Genomic DNA, 27,169 nt, shown 5'->3' on the forward strand with positions numbered 1-27,169 from the left:
TGATGCTAATGTTAAACTTGTTTTTCTCACTCAGTAGCCCATGAAGAAAAAAAAAGAAATTATTCAAAAAGTAAAAACGGCTGTCTTGTGATATGCCTGATTATAAACCGAGTTATATATATATTCGGAATTGTAATTTATATATTCAGAATTGAAGTTATATATTCGGAAATTGAATTTATATATTCGGGAATTGTACTTATATATCCAGAATTGAATTTATATATTCAGAATTGTAATTTATATATTCAGAATTGAAGTTATATATTCGGAAATTGAATTTATATATTCGGGAATTGTACTTATATATCCAGAATTGAATTTATATATTCGGGAAAGATGGCTAGCGGCAGTGCGCCTGCCATGACAGTTCCACCAAACATAGGCTCTACCACTCTTTGAGAAACAAAAAATAATAATTCATGTGTGTGAATACTTTGCCCTTGGTTATATAATCAAGACAACATTGTCAAAAACACGTTTGGAAACACTGTCATTGCTCATTTTAAACTGAAAGAGGAAACGCATCTAGCTAGCTAACTTAGCCAAGCACCTCAAACACCGACATCGCGAGTTATTCAGTTTAAGAAGCTCATCTGTACTCTTTGCGCGCTTTGGAGAAGTGCCTCAGGTTGTAAACAGGAGCAGGGAAACATTCGCCTGGTTGAGAGCCTCGGCGAAATAGCATGCAGACCTCTTCCTCCGTAGTTTGGTGTGCGCTGGAACTTGGAATGTCATAAAATCAGTTAGAAAGCTATATGTTATGTTATGATTAGCAAATTACATTTTAGACAGCTAGCTTGTTAGCAAGCACATATTTGGATATTCAATGTTGAAACTGCAGATGCACGTTTATTTTAGTTGTTAATTGTAATTACAAAATGTATTGACGGACATCGCGACAAGCCTACTTAACATATATCAGCTGATTTAAAAATGTGTGGGTAGTTATTATCAGCGATGAAAACAAACAGCTCGGTAGTGAACTGAACACCATTACACAGGCGATCTGACAAGCAATATAAATCTTTATTAGAACAAGTACAGCACAAACAGCATGTCACAAAATAGTAACGGTAGTACAAAACTTAGTTCAGAGATATTTCACTTCGGTATAATAACATAAGTAATTTTGTGGAGCCTAACATTGTACTTACATAGCATTTGCCTCCCCTGCTGACCGTCAACGTTAACAGAATCGCTTTTCCTCATAGTTGTCAGGCTCCCTATTCATTCATTTTCGGGACAACCGAGAGGAACAGAGACGCTGTTAACGGACAGCAGATGTTGCTTCACGCTACGAAAACACAATGGAGTCGCCTCCAGAAAAGAATTTATGTTATGTCGAAGTGCAACATCTCTTTAATCGGCTAACTTGATGTGGTTAGCAAGCTAGCTATTTAGCTTTCTTGTGAACCAGAGCTAACGTTATACTTACCTTCATAACCGAATATAAACTTCCCAAAAAAGAATTTATAGCCCTTGTCCAGTTTAGACCGCTTAACGTTCACTGGCAATGCTTCGACAATGCGGATAACATCGGACAGTGAACTTTGGCAGAGCTATCAGGGACTGTGAGAACACACGTCGCTGTTTAGGCTCAATTTTTCGCTGTCAAAAATGGACTTGCGTCCGTAGCAACGGTAACTGGAAACAAAGTATCCCTACATCCGGTTTTGGTCGCCATCTTGTGAAATAGGCCTATTATGATGTGAGCAAGCTACAAAATAAATCCCCTTGAAGTCCCACCTTAAAATAGTTCCGTATGGAACATTTACTATATCGTTGTTTTAGACCCAGTGTTAGGGTGAACATAATTTGACATAATTATATTTTCTAAATTGACACTCTGCTATTGATATTTTGATATTATCTTTATATTCTTCTTAGCTGTGGTAGCACGTAATTTAAAAATGCTGCGGACGAGCTGTCAATATTTTCACTTGTGAAAGTCGGACAGCGGTTAATGTTACACGCTAAAGTCCATTTACAAGAAATAGCAACGTGAGCTGTGCCTGGCAACTTCAATTCACAATTTTGATATTTGGTAAGTACAAAAAACTGGGATACATTGACTTGATGAGGTTATAGATTAACGTTATCAAACACTAGATTGTCAAGGAAAACATGAACATTAAGCCCAACATGTGGAAGGATACTTTTACTTAATATGTCCACAGCAAAGCAAATTTACATCGCCAGTTACAGTAACGCTAGCTAGCACCATAACCATATGTATATAAACTTAATATGTTCTACCACACTATCATGACTACGTTCTGGCTAGCAGATTAATGAATACCAGTCACCATTATAGGGTTCTGAATACAATCATGAAAATGCAATTGATGCGCTCATGGTTATATTTACCTTGTTGGAATACAGCAGATTACAGCGACAACAAAAAGTTTATTCACTTTTTTCAGCGTTTGGTTTAGGCATCACCCACATATGAATTGCATGATCAGCCTGATATTATATAAACGAAATGGCTGATGTATGCATTAAAAATGCATTCTGCTTCAACCTCTGAGATTGTCCATGTCTTTTTTTGTGTGTGTGTTTTTCTGCAGCAGCCATTCCTCTGAATTTGTTGGCAGTAATCAGACATCATGAAGTCCTCAGATTCAGAGCAGGGACATGAGAGCCTGTACTTGGAAATGAACGCTTACGGGGAGCAGCAGCTTCCACTCCACACCTCCATAACTTTATTCCTTTTATCGTACTGTGATTGTCGGTCCTTCCATGTTTTCCTAGTTTCTGCTCAGGCAGAAAGCGGGCAGCCCAGGAAGGGGCTTGTACCGCAGGGGCTTGGAGCCACCGTGATTCAGGTGCAGGACCTGCCCGTGTTGGTGAAGAGCTGTCGCCTGCCCGCAGTGCTGGACACAGGCGGAAGGTTTTGTCGAGCCGGTTTGGCGGTGGTGCTGAGACACATCATCGGCCGGACGTGCGAGAGAGAGCCCAGTCGGAAGGATGTGGAAGCTCTGCTCGGGTTTAAGAAGACCTGCCTGAAGGCCTGCGCTGAGGTGAGGTGCCAGATCCAGCTTGTGCCCACGAGGATCCACTGAGTTTGATGCTGTCTGTATGGCTTAATTTATTCTCATTGTCAGTTGTTAACCCATCAAGCAGTCATACAAATCAGTCATTCAGAAAAGGGCCTTTGAGAGATGCCCATCATTGGGAATCCAGGCTGAGTATCCCAAAGTCCCTGTCTGAATACCAGCAGTACTTCATGGAATGAGTGATAGAGTACACATTTCCAGGGGCATGTCTGTTTTTCACTTGTTGATATACTCTAGGTATTGAGTGGAGCTGCCTGCCTGTTTGCCTTTGTCCTGTGCAGGTTAGCCAGTGGACTAGGCTGTGCGAGCTCAGCATCCCCTCGGCTGTGGAAGAGTTTCTGAGGCTGCCGGGTGACGGGGACCCCCAGGTGCCTGCTGCCATCCTTCTTCTGGAGAGGAAGCTGGCAGAGCCTGTCAAGGTGCACAATGACGACAAGATCCGCCGGCAGAAGCTGCAGTTGCAGCAGAAGAAAAGCTCAAACTCCCAGAAGACTTCAGCACCTGAGGCCCCGCCCCCTGAAGTCTCTGACGGTTTGGAGCTCAGCACTGCCTTGGCCAAGCTGTCAGAGGCGGAAGTTCAGTCTCCGTCCACCAGGGGGCCCTCTGACATCAGAAAAGTGAAGACCACTGAGCTGCCCCCTTTGGAGCATGTGTTTGCAGAAGGACTATACTTCACTCTCACAGATGTGGTCTTGCTGCCCTGTGTGCACAGCTACTTGGTAAGAGCTTTTTCAGTGACCATTTACAGTAATACAGGCATACAATTTCTTATGTATTTTTAGTGCTATCAGAAGGTTAATTTTAGAAATTGAATTCATACATGGAGTCCTTTAACAACCTGTGAAGCAAAAAGAAGTATCTTGTTTACTTGAACTGCAAAATTATTTTGCGTGTTCGCTTTCTTAAATTTTCTAAGAGGTATTCATTTAAATTGGTCATGTCTGGTAGATAAAGCAACTGTGAAAATGATTGCAGTATTTTAACTAAATGAAAACATAATTATTTGTTAAGGATACAATCTTTAAAACCGAGCGCTGTTGCGCACATACAGCACTCCACTACAAACGCTGTTTAAAATGCCGACTGACACTCGCACCAACGCAATTCAGCTCCATAACTTCCCAAACCCACCATGGTCTCAGCACCAAATGGTGGAAAATAACAGATCTATCCGTAGTAAGGGGTGTTCCATTCGGCTGACCACTAATCCAGGATAGAATAGACATAGGGCCCCTACATTCAGTACATACACACACAGACACATGCACGCATGCACATATAGCCTATATCGTTTTAATATCGCTGTGTCGTAGTAAGATAAATGATTTTAATAAACACACTGAAAGCACCTGGACATATGAGACCCCTGACCACTTCAAGCTGAAGACAGTCTGTAAAAAATATATTCTCCATACAGGGTGCCGAACAGAAAAAAACAGAGTATAATACAGCAAGCATTTCATCCTGATGGAATTTATGGTGAGCCTCATTGAACTGAAGGCTCGTTTTAACTTTTTACCTTTTTGCCCAATTTGCCGAGGGGAGATTTGTGCTCAGTCATCTCTGTGGGTCTCTATGGTATCTCCCACTGTATCATTCATTTAGACAATGAAACGTTCTGTGGTACTCCTTGCCTGCTGTGGCATTTTTATGAAAAATGATCCAAGAAAAAAACCCTGTGACATTTTTAGCTTTCCTAAAACCTTTATCAGATGGTAATTTAGTGTTGTGCAGGTGAGCCTGAGCGAATTATTTTGCTATTAGGCAAATTTTGGTATTTGTGAACGGATATCGCAACCTCACATCCTCCATTGTACTCCAGTACTGTTTTTGTGGATGTATTTAATTATTTTTTTTGCAGTGAATCTTCTGTAGATTACGCCTGTGATAAATGTCCTGTCAGTTGCTGCCGGGGATGTTCCTACTCTCATTCCAGATACATTTTGTCCTTTGTCCTTTCAGACTGGGTCACAGTGCTTCCCCAGTTCACTTTCTCCAGGGTGGTCCTCTTGGGTGATTGTGGAGCTCGATGCTCTGTGTAGTAGATTTGCAGTACAATGCAGCTCCTGACAAAATGTGTCTGAAACAATCTTTTGTGTTGCTTTTCCTCAAATCGAGTTTCCTGAATAAGACAATGAGGGTGATAAGTTCTGCCTGACTGTGGACTGTGCTGTTCTTTTGTCACAGGCGTTGCCGTTGGCATTTTAATGAGCACATCCAAAGTATGCCCTACAGTGCATTTATAACTGGCTTTGACCCCCTTATCATGATATCAGACCTTTCAATACTGCGAAAGCTGTCATTGTGCTGTTGTATTGGCCTGTTATGTGCACATACAGGCTACGTGTGTACGATGAATGTCAGGTTGCCCTGACCCTTGACTGGGCAGAAATGGAGAATTCACAGTGATCGTTTTTGCTGTCAGTAGCCTGATTTGTCTGTTGTTGTTTTTAGGCTCATACTCAATCTAGCATATCTTTGCGCTTGCTGATATGTACAGAGATGTGTGCTGTTAGGGGATGGCGCCCTGATTCTCTGCAGCTACCCCCTCTCTTTGTGCTTCGGAATATGGGGGCGCAATGTGTGAGAGTCAGCCTAGTGGAACATGCCATGCCGGTTAATTGGAGACGAATTTGGCGGAGTGCTCAACTGTCATTTTAATTGTGTGTGTGCGTGTGTTTGTGTGTGTGTGCTTGCCTGTGTGTGTGTGCGCGTGTGTGTGTTTTCTGTCCGTGCAGGCATCTCTCCAGCAGCGTGCCTGCAGTAAGCCGGTGCAGCTGCCTCTCCTGGGCCGCTGGTACCACCGCGTCCAGGAAGTGCCCGGGGTGCGCAGGGCGGCGGAGGACTGCGGAATAGCTTTCCTCAGCCCCCAGGCGCTGGGGTCCGGCCTCCAGCAGGGGGCGGCGGTGCTCGCTGGAGTGGAGCCAGAGCCAGAGCCAGAGCCAGAGCCAAAACGGGAGAGCGGGGAGAAGACAGAGGTGGCCTTCACTGGAGGCCCAAGGCCAACCATGACTAAACTGAAAGTAATTGAAATATTCCTCCCATGTTTTTTTCCATTTGCATTTTTTTTTAGCGAGGTCCTGCTAGCTGTTGGGAGGCCACATCTGGTGCTCTGGCAAACCTGGCGGCGCGAGATTCTCACGCTCTTAAGCGCACGGCGCGGCCGCCTTTCTCCGAGCCGTCGCTGAGGTCGTTTTTGTCCCTTTACGGCTGCCCTCCTTCGGCATCCCTGCGCTACCCCGATAAAGGGCTTACGCTTTTCGCTCGGTTGTAAAATTGGCCACAGTCCTTATTATCTGCCGCTCGCTCCCCGTCTCTCCGCATCGCCTTTCTGTAAAGAAAACTCGCTCGTTTAGTTTCGTCGCAGCCCCACGATAGAAGTCCACCGACTGAGCTTTGTTTACATGGCTAATTTCCTGCCAATTACCAGCAGAATATCAGGCACCACGAAGGAAACAATCCAGTAATTTATCCATCTTATGACCATGTGCATCTCTGATACTTTAGGGCTATTACAGCGTACATGAAGCGCATTAATGATATATTAATGATTGAAAATGGGGGGGCGTAGAAACCGTACAGTGTGAAATGTACACTCACAATCCATCTGCTCCTGATTTCTGTAACCCGTCAGGCCCCCCCGGAAGTGCCGTTAATCCTTAAATGCTGGTTAATTTTGGGGGGCGCAGATAAACACGCGCAGCTGGTCTTGCAGGGGAGCCGCGGTCCCGGTTCTTGCACCCGGCCCGTATAAATCGGAGATTTCCTGCTGGCTGCGGTAGGCAGCCAAGCGAAAGGCCTCGATCGAGGCCGCCGCCAGCGGAGCGCGTCGCCTCATAAACTCGAAACCCGCCCTTCCCTCCTTCCCCGCCCTCCCTGCTCGGTCTGTCGCCGGGGATTATGGGCCGCCTCGCCCCTCCGCAGCTGTTTCGCCAGCCGCCTCCCGTGGAGCGAACGGGACCTCTTTTTTTGGTGCCAGAGCCCGGGTCCTGCGCTGTCACGGCCACGCCCCTTGTCCCCCCCCGACCCCCTTTCTACCCTGCTGGCTAACCAGTGAGAAGCCTTCCCAGCAGCCATGTCCCTTATCAACAACACAATGCGCTTTCAGAGAACGCCTCCCACGCGTACCGTGGCATAAACAAACAACAACAACAACAAAAAAAACACTCATCGAGGAGTTAGCGTTGCTTTCCTTTTTTTAGATACGGAACGAGGGAACAGGCTCCGTCGCTCTGCCAACTGTCAGTCACGAAGCAGCCGCCAAGGTCGCTCCCTGGAAACGCACCCGCGTTCCCGCACATTCGGTGCCCTCGTTCGCACCTCGGGCCCCGCGGATTGATAGTTACCGAATGTCACTCAGCGAAATGCGCTCCCAAAAATACCCAGGCCGCAGACTGCCAGAAAGGTAACAGCTGCGCTTTTGCCGGCGGCGAAACAAAATGGCTGAATGGACGCGTGTGGTTTGGTCGTAATCTTTTATAAATACACCGAAGCTCGGGCCTCAGGCCTCCACTGTATTTTGGAAGTACACAGGAGACAGTAACTTTGCTCTCTGTTTCCTCAAGACGGTGAGAGAGACCAGGGCCGACTGAGGGAGAGGCGGTCAGTGATGGATGGGATTACTAACGCACCGAGCCCCTTTGAGTTGTTTAAATCTTGTCTTTCCCCCTCGAGTATATCTGTTAGATTTGGGATGGGGACAGACCGGGTGCTGAGTCGCTGTTCTCAGTGACAAGGACAGAGATTTATTGGAGCTCCTTTGTTTATTATTTATTTATTCAGAACTTCCTTCCATTCTGAGCGACTCTCTTGGCTGCCACTGTGTAACTCACAGGAGGAAACCCGCTAGAGAATGTGTGTACTGTAGGCAATAATGGCAGCATTATACTGAATAACAGTGCTAAAATCAGCATGCAGAAGTACTAGTTTTACCAAACAGGGCCTAAAGAGGAAATGACTTAAATTCTACTCACTTGCAGGTAGGGGTAAACAGTGGTAGGCAAGGGCAAGGTTATTCCTATTATGGCCGAAATGATAATGTTTCCGCCATTCAGACCTCCAATAATGGTACCTCGAGGGGCGCTCGCGTGTTGCGAGCCTCTTCATTATTTGTACTTTCGAAAAGGCGGAGAAGCCCTCGGGGGGCGGGGGGTTCCTATGGTAACGGGGTCCCTGTTTTTGTGTGTCCCAGGAGAGGGGCATCGCCGCTGTTTTCTCTCCTCACCCTTGCCCACATTGGACCCTTGACTGGGAGAGCCTGCCAGCGGCAGTCAATCCTACCGAAGGTAATAACAGTCCGGCTTTCTCCTCCTATCTTCCACCTCTCCACCACTCCTCTACTTTGAGTTTGCTTCATTTTCCAAAGAAAACCAATGACCCCCTACTGCCATCTTTTAGAAATGTACTCCATTTACTCCATTACTTCTGTGTATGAATCCAGATGGTTGCAGTAAGTCACTTTACCTGAGCAAATGGAGTCATTCCTGCAGCTGGAGAAAGCACCACAATCTTTCTGTGTTTAAAAAATAAATAAATATTTCACACTTTTAAGGGGGGCATCAAATGAGGTGAAATAATTTGCTGGTTAATGTTCAGGATGCTGAGAGAATGATAAGGAGAACCTACTTACCTGAGGGGGACATCTTAGTGAACATGAGGCCCATTCTGGATTCTGGCAATCATGAATGACACATGCTAGCGTGGCTGCGCTATTTATACCGCTACCTGTTATAACTTGCAATGTAATTTAGTTCTGACTCTTTAAGAGTTGCCACAGTGATCTGTGAATAAGGCAAATTCACCTCAAACTTTGTAGGCAGCTGTATAGTTTTATCAGCAAGATGACATCCAGGACAGGCTATGGTTTGCTCACCATAGAGAATGGGATGATACTGAGGTAAAATACTTCCTGATAAAAATTTTTTCTGTGCCCCTGATAACAGTGAACTAACACAAGAATCTTGGAATTGAATGGCAACGCGATAGCACGTAAAGAAGATAACTGTACAGTATGAAGGCAATGTTGAAGCCAATGTTATGGTGACCGCTTTGCCACATGATACCTGTGTCACCGGGGTCAGGTCCACACAATGGAGACGAGCCGGCGGTAACACGTCACTTGGCGCAGATGCGTCGGAATGAACGCCAAGCGCCAAGTTAGCCTAGCGCGCGTGGTTTATGTCTTCCTGAGAGCCGAAGCTCAGCAATAATCCTAGATTATTTGGGAACACAATGCGCGGTACATTGTAAAACTAACAGCCGTGGCGAGTTTCACTGACAGGCTTATGTGTGTCCACGGGCCAGGGGAGGGGACCTGTCCCGCCTGTCATCACCGAGGGATGAAGCGTCTTAGCCTATTAAAGTGGGAGTCCCTGACAAGGGGAGACATGTTCATTATCCCCCAAGTTTTAAGTCTCGGCCTTTCCAAAAACCTCATGCAGGGGCAGACGTTGTTTATGTTATCTTAAGTGTCCGGTGTGCCACATTTCATTTTGCTTCCAATTACACTCTGTCTCCGGAAAGGAGAAGGTGGCTCAGCAAGAACCCCCCAGCCCCCCCCCCCCACCTCTTCTCAGAGGATGGATTGGAAGCCGGCGGATTTTGCCGGCCCTCCAGGAATCCGCCCTGCATGAAGGGCCCTTTCAAATCTCGAGTTGCAGTTTTGGCGTTATGGGGCTTGGGGAAATTAGCCCAAGCGCAGGCAAGAGGCAGCCCGTTTTGCAGAGGATTCCGAGGGAGAGGGGCTGTTTCATTTATCCTCCCCCCCCTCCTTCCCCGCCGAGGGACGCTAACAAGCCGGGCAAACAAAGAGCGGCGTCGCTCGCTAGAGCGAGCCGGGACGCCTCTTAAAATTCGCCCCGTGCGTTTCGGGGCTCCACGGGCCAGAAGTCGGCTAATTGCGACGGGGACGCTCTGCAGGTGTTCGGCGAGGCGGAGACGGGGCTGCCGGTAGCGTCACCGTTAGCCGCGAGCAGGCTGGGGATTTAACAGGCCGTGAGGAGGGCTGAGACACATAGCTGTCATGCCTCTAACTGTTTCTCATTAGGGGATTTCACTCCTGTTGCTCCACAAAAATGGCTTTCCCAGCATTGTGCAGCATCCGTAGCTACGACCACAGTGCTGAGACTCAACTGGAGATTACACTAACGCTACTGATACAGATATTATATCGGAAAGCATGCAAGTGCATAAATAAGCTGGAATTCTCTCAGCGGTACTGGTTTAGGGGTGTGGGGGTTTTCCTATCTGTTGTACTGTAGTTTACTTATATTTGTAGGATTCCAAGTTCCCTCTTCTGCAGTAGATCACATGATAGTCCAAACCCCTCCATGAAAAATATTCTATATAATGATTATTTTTAAATTTTGATATTTTACTTTATATACAGGCACTGCAGTCACTGGGTTGGAATCTGAGAATATGAGAGCTGACACACGGTGTGTTGAAACAACAATCACATTTTGTGTATGATATTTTAAAACAGATTGTGTCTCTTTTTCATAAGGGTAGACCAGGCCAGGATATCCAGGAAGAGCATTTTTGCAGTGCTTTTCAGTACTGTGCTCTGGATCTTTACAGGAGACCTGAGCAGCACCTGTTAATAGACACAGTTGAAACACAACTGTACAAAAAATATCATTGGTGATTTGGGACATATTAAAGGTCTGCTTTAATATGCTTTTCTGCTTTATAGTGCAGCAGGCGTACAGTGGCTCCTACATATATCAGTAAGCTGTGTATCCAATGAGCAATTCTCTGTTTATTGTGCCATCCTGATTCCTTTGGCTTCTTGTATGCTGTGGCTATTGGATTTTTTGATTTCCCTTTCAGTATGCACATGGGGACGGTTATTACGTTGCCTGGACTATCCCTCTGGAGTGTGTTGTAATGGCAGGTGCTTTTTAGTGGGTGTACCCCGTGCTGTATTCAACTTTCTATTCATCCTCTAAAATGCCTTTCTGTTTAAAAAAAAATAAAATAACGATCCCATTTCTGAAAATGTGCATGTGAAGCTGGGTTCTTCTCCAGAGGTAACGACTAGTAATGTCTGAGAATCAGAATCACGGAACTGGGGAGCACCCCCTTGCCGTCACACCGTGGCCCTCCTTGGGTGCGTTACTGGGTTGCACAGCTCTGTTTTTGAGCTGGAGAAAGCGACGTGTCGCAGTGCTGTCAGAGCGACTTGTTTATGGAAGGGGGAGGCGGGGCTGTGAATATTAAACAGCCTTTCAGACCGCGCCGTTGTGCAATGGTGTATCCAGTTGCCCTTATCTAAATGAAATATTCTGCAGTATATTATGTGTGTGTGTGTGTGTGTGTGTGTGTGTGTGCGTGTACGTACACACACATTCTGTAATTCGGATTAGAATATTTTTTTTTAACTCTCGCGGTATCTGAAAATGACACTGATATCTCCATTCGCTCTTTCATGGATTGATGGGTCGTTCGGCGCGGTTCTCTGACCTCCATTAGAGGGGCTGGAGCGCGCTCGCCGTTGTTTATGCAAAGATGGCCGGAGGTAATTGCGGCGGTTGTTATCGGGGATTAAGACGCCGCCCCCCCGCCCCCCCCCCCGCCCAATCCCTGGTCTGCAGGGAGTTCTGTTCCTCATCCGCACTGAACTCATTATGCGCCCTAATCGGAAGATTTAAAGATTCTAATAAAACTCACCGGGCAAAAAAAAGAAAAAAGAAAAAAGAAAAGGCTTCCAGGAGAGAAGAGGAGAGTCTTCCAGGTTTGTTACTCCTGATTAGCTGTTAATTGCCACTTTATTTAGCGTTTTATTTATTCCTTTTTTGTCCCCCCATTTCTGCCAGCGCAGACTAATTCGACCACAATTGACACTCCGGCGAATCCCATTAAATCCCGGTGGTTATGAAACCGCAGGGAGTACTGCATCTGCATGCAGAACAATCCGGCAAAAAATGCGAGCTTTCCTTCTCGCAGGAAAGCAGCGTAGCTTTATTTATTCCTGTTTTCCTGGAGTTTTCTTATTATCATAGCACTTATGGCGCTTGCAGCTGGTATACAGCTCTCAGGCATGCACGGGCTTATTTGAATGCTTATGCAGTGATCCTCTGGTTTGAGCCGCCCAAATTTGAGATTCCGTGAACATCACCATAATCGGTAAGCGCTGCCGCTGCCGTTGTGGAAGGAAGTGAGCTAATGCTCTCTGAATGCCATCTCGCGGAGGGGTAATACTTTTATAGTTCCATCATTTTCTCATGCTTTTCGAAGTGCACCTACCTTGTTAGAAACAGTCACAAGTTCGGTCCTATGGTGTATTATGTGGAAAAATATCAATAGGATACATATACCGTTGGGACTGTGGATATTGCCTTTAACATGAGATTTAGTCTGTGATTGAAGCCGTGCATTTAATCACTGATGGTGACTTTCCTAATTGAAGCGGAGAGTGAAAGTTTCATTTTCCTCTTTTCTCTCTGGTGTCCTTTCCCCTCGGAGGCCTTTGACAGGACAGCATGGGTCCAAATCCCTCTCTGAAGGATGAGTGTTAGCATTAGCCCTCTGACCCCCCATCTATCCCTAAACAACCTTCACACTTCCTCCATACACTTGTCATATCCGGTCATCAATTCACCCGTTAAGTGCTCACAACGGCGTCTCGGACCGCGGGTACGCCTGCCAGCGCACCAGGAGGACCCGAGAGAACAGAGACCGGATGAGTCCTCCTTAGGAGGATTGGGGTGTCAAATGGCAACCCATTCATTTCCTGGGTTGGGGAGCAGGAGCGCATTCTTCTGTTCGTCTCTCATTCCCACAGGGGGAGAAATGGTTATTTATTACACGGCAATAAAGCAGAAGCGAAAAACTAAATAAATAAATCAAGAATGAAACCTCAGCTGTGATGTAGAACGATATTGTTCAGATGTAATTTCAGGACATATTTTATAAGACGTGTGCTTAACCAAACAGGAGGCATGATGTTACAGAAAAACTTTAGTAGGAAATAACATCAATTTGTAAGACTTGATTACAAATCACAAAAAACAAGAACCTGACGTATAAATATTGCCTTTACACAGAATATGATTTTCCCTCATTTTGAAATTTAAAAAGAAATGTATAAATAATGAAGTTTAGCTGCAACACAAATGGACTGAAATTTAAGAATTCCATTATTTTAAACATGCAAAATGGAAGTGCCATAGCTTTGATGTTATGTATTAGTAGGGGAACATCTACATAGTGATAGATATGGATGTGTGAATAAGAAACTGGAGTATTTTTATGAAATGACTGAGCAGCTAGATTTAAGGATTAAGTTACCCTTACTGCTCACTACTCTTCCCCAAAAATATATTAGTTCTTGACAGGTAGCATTCAGTTTCAATTTTAAGTCCTGAAAGTCGAACCGTTGGGAATAACTTGTGTTGTCTGTGATGATTGATGCTTATGTGGAAACACTGTATGGTGCTGATAATGAAAATGGGGATTCTTCACAGGTCCTGCATTACAAAGAAAAATACACTCTACTACAGTGCTGTGAAAAAAATGGGACCCGTGTCATCCAGAGAGTTCCACTTGTGACTCATCTGTCCATAGAATATTTTCTAACAGGCTTGGGGATCATCCAGGTGCTTTTTTCCAAATATGACATGAGCATTGCTGTTTCTCTTGGTTAGCAGTGGTTTCTGCCTTGCTACTCTCCCATGAATCCCATTTTGGCCCAGTCTCTTGGTCTGATCTGAATCCATTCAGTGTGAAAAATAGTGCAGTAACTGAGGAAATCAGGAAGGGAGCAAATGCTTTTTCGTGGCACTGTAAGCATCTTTGTGTTATGATGCCTGTAAAACAGATTTTGCACTAAGGGTTGACCCAGTTCACTGTTGTCTGTAAACATAATATCCATGAGCCATAAATATGTTACCACGTAAATCAGCACTTTATTTGCTGAAAGCTGCTCCTCAGGTGATATTTCATTTCAGTTTTACTGCCAACATGAATTAGTGACTTTTTCTCCCTCGATGAAATGAGTATCAATTGACTGTATCATTGAACCAGATCTTAGGAGTCTCTTGATAATTGGATGATTGCAGTTTTCATGTGGTTTCTTGAGCTGAATAATCTGTCTTTTGGAGGGGGGGGGTTATGCTTGAAATCTCAGGTGTGTAACAGGGTGCAGGCAGGTAATGGACGGCATCGGATCCCCACATGCCCGGTAGAAACACGTCCCCTGGAGTAGCCACGCCCTATTTGCACACTACTTCTCCAAGTTCCAGGGTTAGTCAGGGTCACCTTTGGAAGTCATTTAGGAGCTTTAAGGGTTGTCTTTGAGGTAACCATGACAATAAACATTTAGTAAACAATTTTATAAATTGTGAAAGTGAAAGTTTGCACTCCGTCAAAACATGAAATAAAGATTTCTTGCAGGTGCTGGGAACCACATAATTGCACAAGAAAAGAAATATGCTTTTCAAATGCTGCAAAACATAAGACACCCAGGTCTATCAAATATAATTAATTTCTCAACTCATGTACAGGCGGTGATTCAGTGAAAAAGAACAAGCAGGCCAAAGGCAAACGTTTAAACCCTTCTTTTATGTGGAATTCAAAGTGCTCTCCAAAGTAAAATTGAAAAAAGAAAGAACCAAGATAATTTAACCAGTTTGGTCAAAACTGCATGTAGGGGAAGGGTGTTGCAAGAAGGTGTTAAGAGTATCCGCAATGTGCCCAGCTACTTAGCCATGTCTTAATGTATTGATTGGAACTGCTATTTTATGTGACGGTGCTCAGCTGGAAGGGAAAATACGATCTATTCCTGAACACATGACCAGTAAGGACCCAAGTGCAAACAGAATGTGCTTTAGCCATCAGTGGCGAGGTACCTATTGTTTTGGGTATCTACTGAAGGATGAATTTAACATTCAGCAGTGCCTGCTGCTAGCGTTAGCGATAGCATCTGCAATCACTCGGTCTTGAACCCCCCGCTGTCTACGGCTCTCATTGACGTTAGTTTGTATTCTTAGTCCCACATTGCAGACTCAGCCAGTCAGGGCTAGCAGTGGTGCTGCTCAGTATTGCTGGCATTTATTTTGAAAAAAAACATGATTCTTGTGTCTTTGTGGGTGGGGCGCGGCGGTGTCTGGTTTGGGATGATTACAGGAATCCGATACGTGGTAGCTAGGGGCTGTTTTCACGACGGGCTTGCGCTGTGATTGGATATCTGTCGCTCTGCCTATTACTCAGCCTGAGCTGTCACACTGCCCTCGCAGGTGGTGCGTGAGCTGCTGTGTCCCTCTCTCCTCCCACCCAGCACCCCCACCCCCCTTCACCCATCATGGCCACGCTTCTGCTTCCCGTGACTCACTTCATATCAAGTGCCTTTACATCCTGTGACTCCTCCTCGGCACTGGGAGATCGCAAACAGCGATTAATCCCGCTCCATCCTCCAGCTACGTCCTGCGTACGTTCCCATCAACGCCCGGACAGGTCTTCGGAATTCCTTGCTGCCACAAAAGGGTTGGATACGAAGCAGACGTCCCTGCTTTCAGGAGAAAATGCGCGGCAGCTGAAGATTTGCCCAAGTCTAAATATCTCCAGAGTTGCAGGTGTCGTGGATTAGATTGCAAGGTTTCGGCCTCATTCCTTTCCTTTGGGTTCAGTGTAGACTGCGAGCTGCTTCCCTTCCCTCCAATGAGATGCAGGCCTACAGAACTGTAGATGGGGATCTGTACGTGGGTGTTACTACGTTTCCCTTTGCTTTTGACGGCGCTCCCTGTCTTGTTAAGTTAATAGGGGAGCATTGTCGCTGTGCGTGGGCGTGACGTGCCGACTCCGGGCGCGCTCCGCATCGTGTCGGCGTCAGAAGACTCCCGCCCGCCGCTCGACCGTATCTGAAAACAAACACGCACGCGGCGAGTCGGCGGACCCCGGATTCCCGTGGCTCTGACAGGTGCGAGAGGACGTTTGGCATGCGAGCTTCGGTTTATTAGGTTTCTGAGCCTCGACGCGAGGTTCGCTTTTGTTGTCGAGAGAAAGGTTCCTGGACTGTCCTTCAGAGCCCCGAAGAGGAGGTAGAACAGATTAGGGGGCGCGCGAGCGCCTGTTGGCCCGTGTCGGCGGGGGAATGGCGGGCGACCTCTCCTAATCCGCCTCTAAGTCACTCAAAGGCCTCCGCCCCGACGGCTCTCTCAGCTCAACGGGCTGTTTACGAACGACAGCCGAATGGCGTCGAAGGCTCAGTCGCTGGCCTTAAATCTGCACTTAGCGCATAGCACCCCCCCCCCCCCCGGTTTGGAATATTAGCTTTGCAGTTAGCGGTGAAGGTCTAATGGTCTCAGCACGGCATGGGGAGGGGGCGGGGGGGGGGAGTTGGCGGGTTGGCGGGGAGTGATGCGGCAGGAACCGAGCCCGCGGTCCCCGGACGCGGACGCCTCTGCGCTCTGCCGCGTCCCAGCAGGGGGGCTTAATGACCGAGGAGCGCGCGGAGAATCCCTTTATCCACCGTTCCAGCGGGATTCCTGGAGCCTGCAGACAGAACACTCTGCTTTGTCAGTCCCTGCAAGCCCTCTAGATTTGAGAACGAGGCCCGTGCAAAGACAGAGACAGCATCTGGAGCCCAGCCAGAGAATGACTAATCCTTGGGGGTGGGGTGGTGGGGGGTGAGAGGGGAGGGGGTGCGGGACGCTGTGCGTGCGGGGAACGGAGCCGGAGCCGGAGCTATCGGCCGTGATTTACAGAGCCTGCGGGCAGAAGATGACATCGGCTCTGATAAAGAGCACAACATCGCGGCGCGTTACTTGACAGCCAAGAGAAAAGACAACAAAGGGTTCACTGTTGGGGTAGAAAAAAAAAACAAACAAAAAAACCCGCGCGTCAGGTGGCTAATAGATTTTCCAGGTAGGAGGGCGGCGGGTGGCGAGGTGAACAAGGCAAAGCTCCATTGGGGAGTGCTGCGGCCATGGAAAGGTCAATCGATACAGCTGATTCTTATTGTGTATACGTATATGTATCTGTGTATATTTAGATGCCATTTTGTAAAAAACAAAAAAAAAACAATTAGTGTTATTACAGACACTGACAATATGCTAGCAGTCCATAAAAAATGCACAAACAATTTGTACAGTGCATTCGGAGGGCGTGTGTGCATTTGTGTATATGTACAAATTGTTTTCTTGTTTTGATGGACTGTTGGCATATTGTCAGTGTCTGTAATAACCCAAATTGTTTTTGTGTCTAAAAAAAAGATACACATGGACATGAACATCTGTCAAAATAAATTAGGGATTTTAATTTTTATACTTGACTCCAAGCCCAAGGGAAACCATGGCCTTTCGGGGGTCATGCTTATACTAGTTTTAGCAGCTATTTGCCTGTAACCTGGACAACCAGTGCAGTTACCCAACAGATGGCATGGAATATTATGAAAACAAGATTCATTTTTTGGTGTTTGTGTGCATATGCATTTATGTGTGTTTATATCTATGTGCCATGCCCTCCAGTACCCTTTTTCACCCATGATAAATATAAGCAGTATAAGTTGGCTGTATAAAATAAAATACTCAGAGACAAATTGTGCTCAATGAAATGGGAAAATTATGTTCTTTTATATTAATACACATGCAATTTATTCCTCTATACAGACTATGCATGCTATACAAACAGGTGTGAATAATTGTTACACAAATAATTTTAGGGGGTAAAAATGTAGCCTACTTGTTAGGCAAGTTTCTCAGAGCAATTTTATTGATATAAAGAATGTAATTTTCCCACTTTTTGAACACACACAGGCCATTGCCTGTACTGTCTTATTTATACGCCCTTCTCTGTTCATCTTTATGAAGCCTGTAGGTAATTTTTTAGGACACTGTAACCGTGTATGTGTGCGTACGTACATGTGTGCAGTTTTATTTTATTTATTTATATTTTTTTTACCAAGAGGAGCACACAGACATTGAGACAGTCTTCACGGCTATAGATTACTGTCGTGTCAGACTAGGGCATGCCAAGTAAACCTTGTCTTCGGTCCGTAGAATGCCTAATAGCGACCATATGGTGAGTTGCATTGCTCCTGTCATACTTTGATTCCGTGCCCTGCCAGCAAGCCATTTAAAATCTTAAATTGCAGGGAAGAGTTCACAGAATTGCTCCCAGCATTGCCAAAGGAGTAATCATGCTCTGCCAGCCAGATATCATTCCATTTAAAATCTCTCCGTCTGCCAGCATCTTGTCATATGCACTGTGATGTGGAAGGTGCTTGTTTGGTCACGTGCCTTTAAAACAAGTCTGTGTCTGTCTCCTGCTGCAGAATCAGTTAAGCAAATCATAGACAATCAGATAACTGTATAAAAAAACAAAGGAATGTTGTAAACCTTGCTTAAATGTGTTCCTTAAAGCTAAAGACAAAAGACCATTGGCTTTAGGTTGTCTTCGGTAAATAGAATCTGAGAAGTATATCTCAGCTGTTGGCTGTCTTCACTGTAGATCCTTAAAGTCTTGTTCTACCCCAGCCTGCTTTTGCTGCACACACATTTGAAATGGATTGACTTAATCACGAATTGCATAGTTTCTGTGCATCTCTCGTGGGCAGAAGGCATTTTCTGTCACAGTATCTGCGAGAATGTGTTTTTTTATGAGTGTGGAAGCACATCTGCGCTGACAAACGTGAAATTGAATGAAAAGTCTCTCGCTCTATCTCTCTTTTCAGTTCGGATTGAACAGGTCTGCATTTCTCAAGGTCTCCGGGCTGTGGACTAACAAATAGGAATATATATAACCATCATACTCTCTTTATTGTTGATAATTTATAAACTATTCAGATTTCTGTTTGCCCCCCTGTTATGAGTTGAACCTGGGAAGTGATTCATTACTCAGGGTATCCTGACAAACCCCAGGCCGCTCACCCTGTTCTGTGGCAGCGCACTGTTTGCGTTTCTCTCGGGTTTAGTCTGTGGAGCCTCCGAGCCCAGAGATATATGGGTGATAAGGGCCTGCAGCAGTGCTCACTGCACAGGACCGGCGGGGGGAGTGGCCTGCTCTTCATGCTAGTCACCTCCTGGTGCTGTTTACATTCTCCCATGGGAGCCAGGACTGGGCCTGAATGGCTCCAGCTATGTGTGTGTGTGTGGGGGGGGGGGGGGGGGGGGGGTGGTGGTGGGGATGGGGGGGCTGATAGTTTCCAAACTCCTAGAATTCCACACCCAGGTTTTTATTTTATTTATTAGTTTTTTTTCTTTTTTTTCTTGCCACCCGCATAATTTTTTATCTCTCGCGGGAGGTGCGTGGTCTGCATTTTCAAAAGCAGCCACACGCACCTGCACGCATTTAGACAGACTGAAAAAAAGGCACACAAACGTATGCATGTGCGCTCTCATCCGTGTGCTAACGCAGTGTGCGCATGGGGTAACTGAAGATATGTGCATGGGCACTTTCGTTATTTTGTGACAAACAAACCAAGGTGATATTCTTATGTTATTTGGTTTGCGTTGTATTTTGCAATGAGACAGAAGGTGTTAGTAAATAAATGAAAAGACAGTAGCTGTTAATGAATGGAAGTTTTATTTACAGATAATTATTCCTTCACAATAACATCACAATACTCAAACACTTTTACATTTTAATTAACCTGAAATGAAGAAAAATCCAGTCAGCATCAATGTTTCAGAGGCGACATAAAATAAAATAGCCCTGCATAAAATTCTCACAATTCCTTACTAAAAATAGGATTGAGTATTGCTCTCTGTGTGACAAGTCGTTTTTACTGAAAGAACTGAAGTTTCACTTAGTACTTGGTAGAATGAAAAAATCATTTATTCAGAAATCGGACATGCAGTATATTAAACCAGTAAATTGATTGAAATGCACAGCCCTTCACAGTACATCTCTTGCTTTCTCTACATATGGCTCTGTTGTCTTCATGTTGTTCCAGTAAACGTTTACTGCTGCGTAACGGGCCTTCACTGGACACTTATCGCCCTCAGCCGTGCGGGCTGTTTGAAATAAGCCTCAGCAGATGGCGGTTGAGCTGCCTCGCCACCAGCTTGACGTATTACAACTTTAGTTTGTAATGTCGTCGTTTACAGTGCTGCGGAGTGTTAATTTCTTTTTGTGGATGTTCTTTGTGGGGACTGCACTGCGGTAGTCTGAAAAGCCCTTTCCCGACTGTGTCCTTGAGGACTTTACAGCTATGTGATGAGGCTCTCCCGGACGTAAGCTGTGCTGTGTGTTTCTTCCCCTCAGTATTGCCCGATGGCGTTTCGGTCTTGAGACGTGACCTGACTGATGTGACCCACCTGAGGTTTATAGGATGCCGCATAGCGTTAAAGGGGCGTAAATCCTCCCAAGATGGATGCCGCACGTCCGGACCCTGCCACCCCTTTTCGACCAGCGTCGTTTGAATTGTTTATTCTGTGTACGTCGGGGATGTGTAATCCCCTCAGCCGTATTCCGCACCGCACATTTTTCATGCCACGCTTTTTTTTTTTGACCTCCAAAAGATCATAGCCTGTTATAGTCTATAGTAATCACAAGTATATTAGCCATAACCTGTAGGTGAATTCCTCTTCTATTGTCTGTTTAGGGATTTTATCTGGGGAATCCCATTTACATTAAAATAATCGCTAAGCACTGTTTTTGGAGCATTAGCTGTACTCCTCGTTCATTAATGAAGGGCCAGGATGTATTTTCTGTCAATAGGGTTTTAATCTCTGCATGTTTGGATAAACCCTTTGCCAGGGAATGAGGTAACTTTATAGACCTTGGATAAGAGGCTCAGCGCATGTGCATCATGCACTGTTTTGAGAAATGTGTCTGACAAGTGGCACTGGCCTTTCTTTGACATTGGTGGCTTTCAGAAATGTGCTTATTGTGGTTTTTAATTTGAGCTCTGGGTGTTCAAACCTGGCTCATCTTTAATAGCAGACACAAAACTCTTCTTTGTGGCCCTTGCCAAAACAGCGGCAGAACGTCTGGTTCCTGCTCCTTCGTTGGGAGAAATGGGACTTGGCACACTTGCCTGGGAAAGGAAATTGCCGCATTCTCGAGTGGATCAAAAGATTGTTAGTATGTGTGGCGTTCGTGACCTCACGATGTGAAGAAAACAAATCTGACGGCTTTCAGTCTAAGGCATCGCAACTTTTTCAGCTGTTAGTTTTGAATGAATGGGTAACTTGATGATTTACGATCTGTTACCAGTAATGGGTTCTGTCTAATTAAACCAGATAAATGGATCATATATTAAAATGACTGGGGGGCACCGAATCACAAAAAATAAAAAAAAAATAATAATAAAAATAACTCTTTGGAAATACCTGCATTTACAGTTTGGGAGCTGCAGGCGGTTCTGACAGGATTCATGAAACACTTCAGTACTATATGAGATAATTATATTCCTCTCTCACCTTAGCCAGCCAGCTTTATTCAGGTGTGACCGTGCGCATCCACAAACCCCTGCCAACAAAAGGAATTAAGCCGCTCGCGCTCCAGAATACTAACGATGGGCTGCAGCCCGCGCACGCAGAGCGCCGTTCCATGAAAAAATAAACCACACAGCTCCGGTCCTGCGGAGTCCGTCAGATCAGCGGACCTGTCGCCAGGAACCCCGAGAGCAAATCCGTACTTATCTACACACGAGTAAAGTGGGTTAGGACGGAGTTATTTGCAGAGCTGTTGTAGAGCTGATTTTTTTGGGAACGGATGTTAAAAACCCGGCACATTTGGACGCCCGATGTTGTAATAATAATAATAAATTTATTTTATACAGCGCTTTTCAAGAACTCAAAGACGCTTTACAATAAGTGGTACATACATACAATGAAACATACAATTCAGAGACAAAAAAAAAAGGGGGGGGGGGGGCACAGTTGGGCAGGAATGCCATGTATAGTCGTGACAGCTGTATAAAAAAAAACAATGCCGCTCCATCAAGCCGTAATTTGGTGGCTTGGCGTACCTGCCGTCCCGATTCAGGTGGCCCAGATATGCTGTAGCGTACTTTTAGAGGAGGTGTCTGGGTACGAGAGCTGCCTCCTAACTCGCCCACACAGGCTGGCACGACAGGAGAACGCCCGTGCCGCCAAGCGGGTTTCCAGACACCGCCGTGGAACTTGTGAGGATCCGCCCGCGCAAGGCCTCGAATTACGTCGGAAGATGTCTTGCTGGTGTTTCTCGTGGCAGTCAAAAATGCGCTACGCTCCCGTTGTAGAACAGCCCGCTGAAACCTATGAAGTGAAATGGCTTCCGTTACGCTGCCTGAATGGTATTTTAGGGTCTTTACCGAAGCGGGTTGACATCTGTGAGGGATACGATACAGGGCAAATTACAAGACGCCATATCGGGAACTCGCTACGTTGAGTCGGAATTCCTGTGCCGCTGTGATGTCACGAAACAGGCAAACGCGAGCTTTTCGCCAGTTGGCTATCCACTGTATTGTTATCGTGCATCCACACCTACATTCCTGCAAAAAACGCGTTTTGTCTGACCTGCTCGTGAGCGATTTTATTTGAAGCAAATTCCTTTGTTTACGAGCAGGCCGGGTAGGAAATTGCCGGTGTCGAATAGCTGAAATTGCAGGGTTGGAGTTACGGGAAGACGAGCAGAACGAGGTGTTTCACCGGAGGAGGCATTTCCACTCGCTCCTATGACCACAAAAAAAGAGGAGGGAGGGGGGGGTGGAAGGCCAGCGGCTCACGTCTGTAATTACGGGGGGGGGGCGTCGGACCGGAGAGTTCCCGCCTCGCTCGCGGCACCTGTGCGCTCCAGTGCCGAGCGCGTGCTGTTTACCTCGCAGGCCCTGACCTGCCGGGCCCGCTGGGCGGAGAGGTGAGTCAGCCCCCGCCACTGAGCGGTGCCCCCTGGCCTCTGGAACAGCGCGCGTGGAAGTTCAGATTAACCTCTCTATCGGAAACCTGTTGGCCTGGGGAAGTGCGGGCTAGAAATGACTGCAATTTGCTCCCCAACGATAAGACGGAGGTCTTCTGTAGTTGGATCAAGTTTACCAAGTCCCCTCCCCCCCCATTCCTGGGAAGTGTTTTCAGTAACTCTTCTGGGTAGTGGGTTTATTTTTTTTATTTTGCTGAGCAAACTTTTGTTTGGGCGCTCTGACGAGGCTTTTCGGTTATACGTGTGTGAGAGAGAGGCAAGTCTCCTCGTATTTCTTGTTTCACTGAATTCTTCCGTTCATTGTCGCCCGGTTTAATATTGACGTGTGCTATTTATTTACTTGGCTTGTTTTGAGTAACTGAATGGAAGCCGTGTGGGAGTGCAGGCAAGGATTTGAAAGAAATAAACACCGAAACGTGGTCAGGTGGAACAAAGACCCCCGCTTTGGTATTAGCGCAAAGGCGCCGGCTGCTTTGATATTTTTCTCAGACGGCCTCCTAGGAACGCCAGCTGAAATAAACGCGAAGAGCGAACCCATATAAGTTTCATAAGCAAAACAAAAAAAGTTGGAAGTTATCGGTACGTTCCGCTGTTCATCACCGTTCTACTTTGTGAGGACGTTTTAAGAGTCTTCACGGTGAGAGGATCGCTAACACAGGGGGACATGAGAAAGGGGGCAGCGGTACTCCCGTGAGGAGAATACGCGTTTGCGTTTCCCGCGCTCCGCTGTACATCAGTCTCTGGGAGCCGCGTAAAGACGCGGAGCGTAGATAATGCGATGCTGATATTCCAGCGCGAGGGATGTAATCGCGTGACGGGGGCGACCAGTGAAACAGTCGTCGCCGGTGATTTATGGTCCCCGAGGTGGTGGAGAGAAGTCTCTGCGGCTGCCTGCGGAGAGCAGCTGGGGATTTTTCAAGTTTCATTTATTTATTTATTTATTTATTTATTTATTTTAAATCAGGTGCGATCCGAAGGCTCCGTATCTCACCGCACGAGTCACCTTCGTTAACTCATCGTCGTTAACTCCATTTCCCTTCAGTTCTGCTATGGGGGGAAAATGGTGCATGGAAGGCGAAAGAAAAGTGTTCTTTGGGTGCAAAGTCTGTTTTGTCAATCTTTGTGAGGCCGTGTAATGCAAGATCGAGCAAAATAAATGCAATGATCATTCAAGTGTCACCATTTTTGTTCGAAAAAAATAGAGCAGGTATTAGCTTTTTTTTTTTCAGTGTTCATGCATAACCTAGGTTTCAGTTATACCTGCGTTCACGTTCAGTCTGTCCTGTGATTTTTTTGTTTAAGATTCATGATTCACACACACACACACACACACGAACACACACACGTGCACACATACGTATATGGTATAGCCTATACACGTGTGGCTCTTTGCAAAGCAACTCACAGCTCTACCAGTTTGCTTGTTCTTATTTAGTGCATTCAAAATAGCAATTCATTTACAAGCAATTACGTTTATATACGAGCAGCCTGTACTGAAACGCACAAACTAAGAGAGCTGCCAGGGAGCCTTCGCTTGAGTAAACAGTCGCTTGTGCGTCACTCTGACACCGCGGCGCGGTTCTGCTTCCAGCGAAAATGTCAGACGTCAGGGCGCTAAGGAAACGGCAACAGTTGAACAACTTGGTAGCCATGGTGACCAGACTGGCCCGCTCCGGAGACACGGTGGTGGACTTCTGCAGCGGCGGAGTAAGTCTTCCAGCGGGATACGGGCTAACCCCCGCCCTGCAGCGGCTAATCGCCGCTCCTCCCCTTCCCCTCCTTCGCTCCGGTCGTCCTTTGTGCTCTTGACATGCAGCACACAAGCAAAAGAGCCCGAAAAAAGTCTTTCAAGTGAGACTTCTCATCCATGGAGGAGTGGGGGGTAATGGGTCAGTGTTTTGAAAGAAAGCTCGGGTTGGATCAGAACCTCTTTGATATCCTCTTTGATGGTTGTCTTTTTTTCTCCCCTGTGTGTGTGTGTGTGTGTGTGTGTGTGCGTGTCATTCCAGGGGCATGTTGGGATTGCTCTCGCGCACACCCTGCCAGACTGCCAGGTAAGGTTTCGGCTGAGCTGTCCCGGGCTGCCTTTATGGGGTTCCATCACGCTCAGCACTCTCATTCACCGCAAGTGACCAGAACTGAAAAGAAAAACAGGCCGGGAACCAGCGTGGCAGTTTTCCCACCACAGTCACTCATTCCTCAGTCCTGCAGCCAGCAGCGGCAGGCAATAGAGAGCGATCGCAGAATGTCCTTTTCCAAAACACAATCAGCTCCAATTGTTGGTCTGGAAACAAGCCCAGCTAATTTTCTTGTATAATGTGCACTGCATAAATGCTGCTGTTTGCCGATACTATATTGCTATATACATAGAGCCAAAACACTGTAAACATAATATTTTAATCTTAGCAGAAGTTTACTAAAGGCACCTGAATCAATCACACGGCCATTTTAGGGGGGTGGTTTGTGCTAAGCTCTGAAAGACGCTTTCCTAACTCTGAAGTGCCTTTTTTTCCACGTTGATTTCAGGTGGTTCTGATCGAAAACAAAGAGCAGTCCCTGGTGCGGGCGGAGAGCCGGTGTGCCGAGCTGGGCCTGAGAAACGTGGGCTTCGTCCAGACCAACCTGGACTACTTCACCGGATCCTTCCAGATAGGCGTGAGTACGGCGGCGGCGGGAATCCGCGACGCCCGCGCGTCGCGTCTGAGCACAGAGCAGCTTCCGCGCGCGTTTCTTAAATTCGGGCTTTACTAGGTTAACTAATTACGCAGGTATACTGTACGCGGCCACCTGTGGAGCAGGTGCAGTGGAAATGCTGAATCAGGTTATCTCGTTACCTCTGAGAGAAAAACAAACGAAACTCCGGCCGAGTTGGAACATGCGGAAAGCAGCTAGCGCAGCGGCTTTAATCAGCGGCGGGTTTTATTGGCGTTCCCAAGCGGTTACGCACGGCCTCCTTAATCAGGCTCAGATGTTCTCTTCCCCCCTCGGCGGGTCAGCGGAGTCGGGAGGCTGTTGTCGTAACTTGCTTCTGTGGCGCGCGCTGAGAAGCGGGGAGTAGCCGAGCGTGTGTTGATCTGAGGGGGGCTCCCTGTTCCCGTCACCGCGATGCACGAGGAGTCGAGGAGGCGCGGCGAGGTCACGCTCGCATAACCCCTCGGGAAGACGGACGGACTCCCACGCCGAGCCGAGCCGTTTCCCGGGGAGCGGAGATAGCCGCCAGCGCTATCGGGATGCTCTCCAGACAGGTCGACGACTCGACTCGCTGCACAGGAGCACCGTCAGGCTTCGGTTACGTAGGGCTCTTCGGTTCCCCTTCGTGGGAGTCGTCCGGTATGTGCAAGCCCACAGTAAATTCAGATTGCCCCGCTCCCAGTGCGAGAGGATTTACCCTGCCCCGCCTCCTCCTCGGGAGTTAACGTGTGCTACATTCCAAGAGTGTTAACGGCTTCATTAGGCCAGTTTTCCAAAATAAAAAGACTGTAGCGTTCTCTAGTCTGGTAGTGCGTATTAGGAGTTATTTGTAAAAGTTACAGTCAAAAGGTTCCGTGGCGGTGAGACATGTGAGTCTGTAGTCTGAGTCTGTAGGTTTGATCCTCCTCCATGGCACCTTCTGACCTATGGTTCCTTCTACAGTATATCTGTTACCCTCTCTAAATATACAAAAAAAAAATACAGAAGGAGGGTGGACTGTCCGTTTCTAAAAACGTTTCCTCAACAATAGTGGTTGACAGTTCTGTCCTGTTAGACCGCTTTCTAGTTTATAAACATTAGTTTAAGCAGCAAATTGGTCAGATGTTGCTATGACCACCTGCTGTGCTTTTCTGTTTGTGTGTGGAGGCGATTCATAAAATGAATATATAATGATAAAAAAATAAAATAAAAAATGGTAAAATATCAGCGCGCTGAGGAAGGCCGAGCACCGGAATGTTTGCATACCTAAAAAAAGTATGAAATTTGAATGGGACTATTGTTGTGCTGTCCCTTTTCTTCAGTTTTGTTTGCTGTTTATCAGGGACTTGGCACCCCTGAATAAGAATTTATGGGAGTGAAGGATGTTGTTTATATTCTCTTTGATTAAAATACCGCCTGCTCGTTTGTTTGTTTTGGTAAATTGGGAGGAATTTTGCTGCCGTAAAGATAATAGAATCCTTTGTAATTGTGACTCCTGTTGCTTAAATACATAAACATCGGTATAGGTAAATTTGTATGATCTAAATTGTCATTTGCAATCAAATTGCTGTGGAAGACCTTTGTTGTAATAGGGG

At 46.3% G+C, this 27,169-nt stretch overlaps 1 protein-coding gene across 2 annotated transcripts in view; it reads left to right on the top strand.

Annotated features, from left to right (window-relative positions):
• The first annotated feature begins 1,782 nt into the window (after positions 1–1,782).
• The window catches only part of gstcd (glutathione S-transferase, C-terminal domain containing), a 36,970-nt gene continuing 11,583 nt past the window's right edge, over positions 1,783–27,169 (top strand). The window contains exons 1-8 of one of the 2 annotated variants that reach the window (XM_035419809.1): positions 1,783–2,047; positions 2,577–3,026; positions 3,344–3,781; positions 5,801–6,085; positions 8,254–8,347; positions 24,496–24,611; positions 24,914–24,958; positions 25,431–25,559. In XM_035419809.1, coding sequence (XP_035275700.1) covers positions 2,613–3,026; positions 3,344–3,781; positions 5,801–6,085; positions 8,254–8,347; positions 24,496–24,611; positions 24,914–24,958; positions 25,431–25,559 — 1,521 coding nt within the window. In that variant the 5' untranslated portion in view covers positions 1,783–2,047; positions 2,577–2,612. Of the gene's footprint in view, positions 2,048–2,573; positions 3,027–3,343; positions 3,782–5,800; positions 6,086–8,253; positions 8,348–24,495; positions 24,612–24,913; positions 24,959–25,430; positions 25,560–27,169 lie in introns of both variants that reach the window. The other variant, XM_035419808.1, reaches the window with a different exon arrangement.

Source organism: Anguilla anguilla, chromosome 5 (assembly GCF_013347855.1).
Source record: "Anguilla anguilla isolate fAngAng1 chromosome 5, fAngAng1.pri, whole genome shotgun sequence".
Taxonomy (NCBI): domain Eukaryota; kingdom Metazoa; phylum Chordata; class Actinopteri; order Anguilliformes; family Anguillidae; genus Anguilla; species Anguilla anguilla.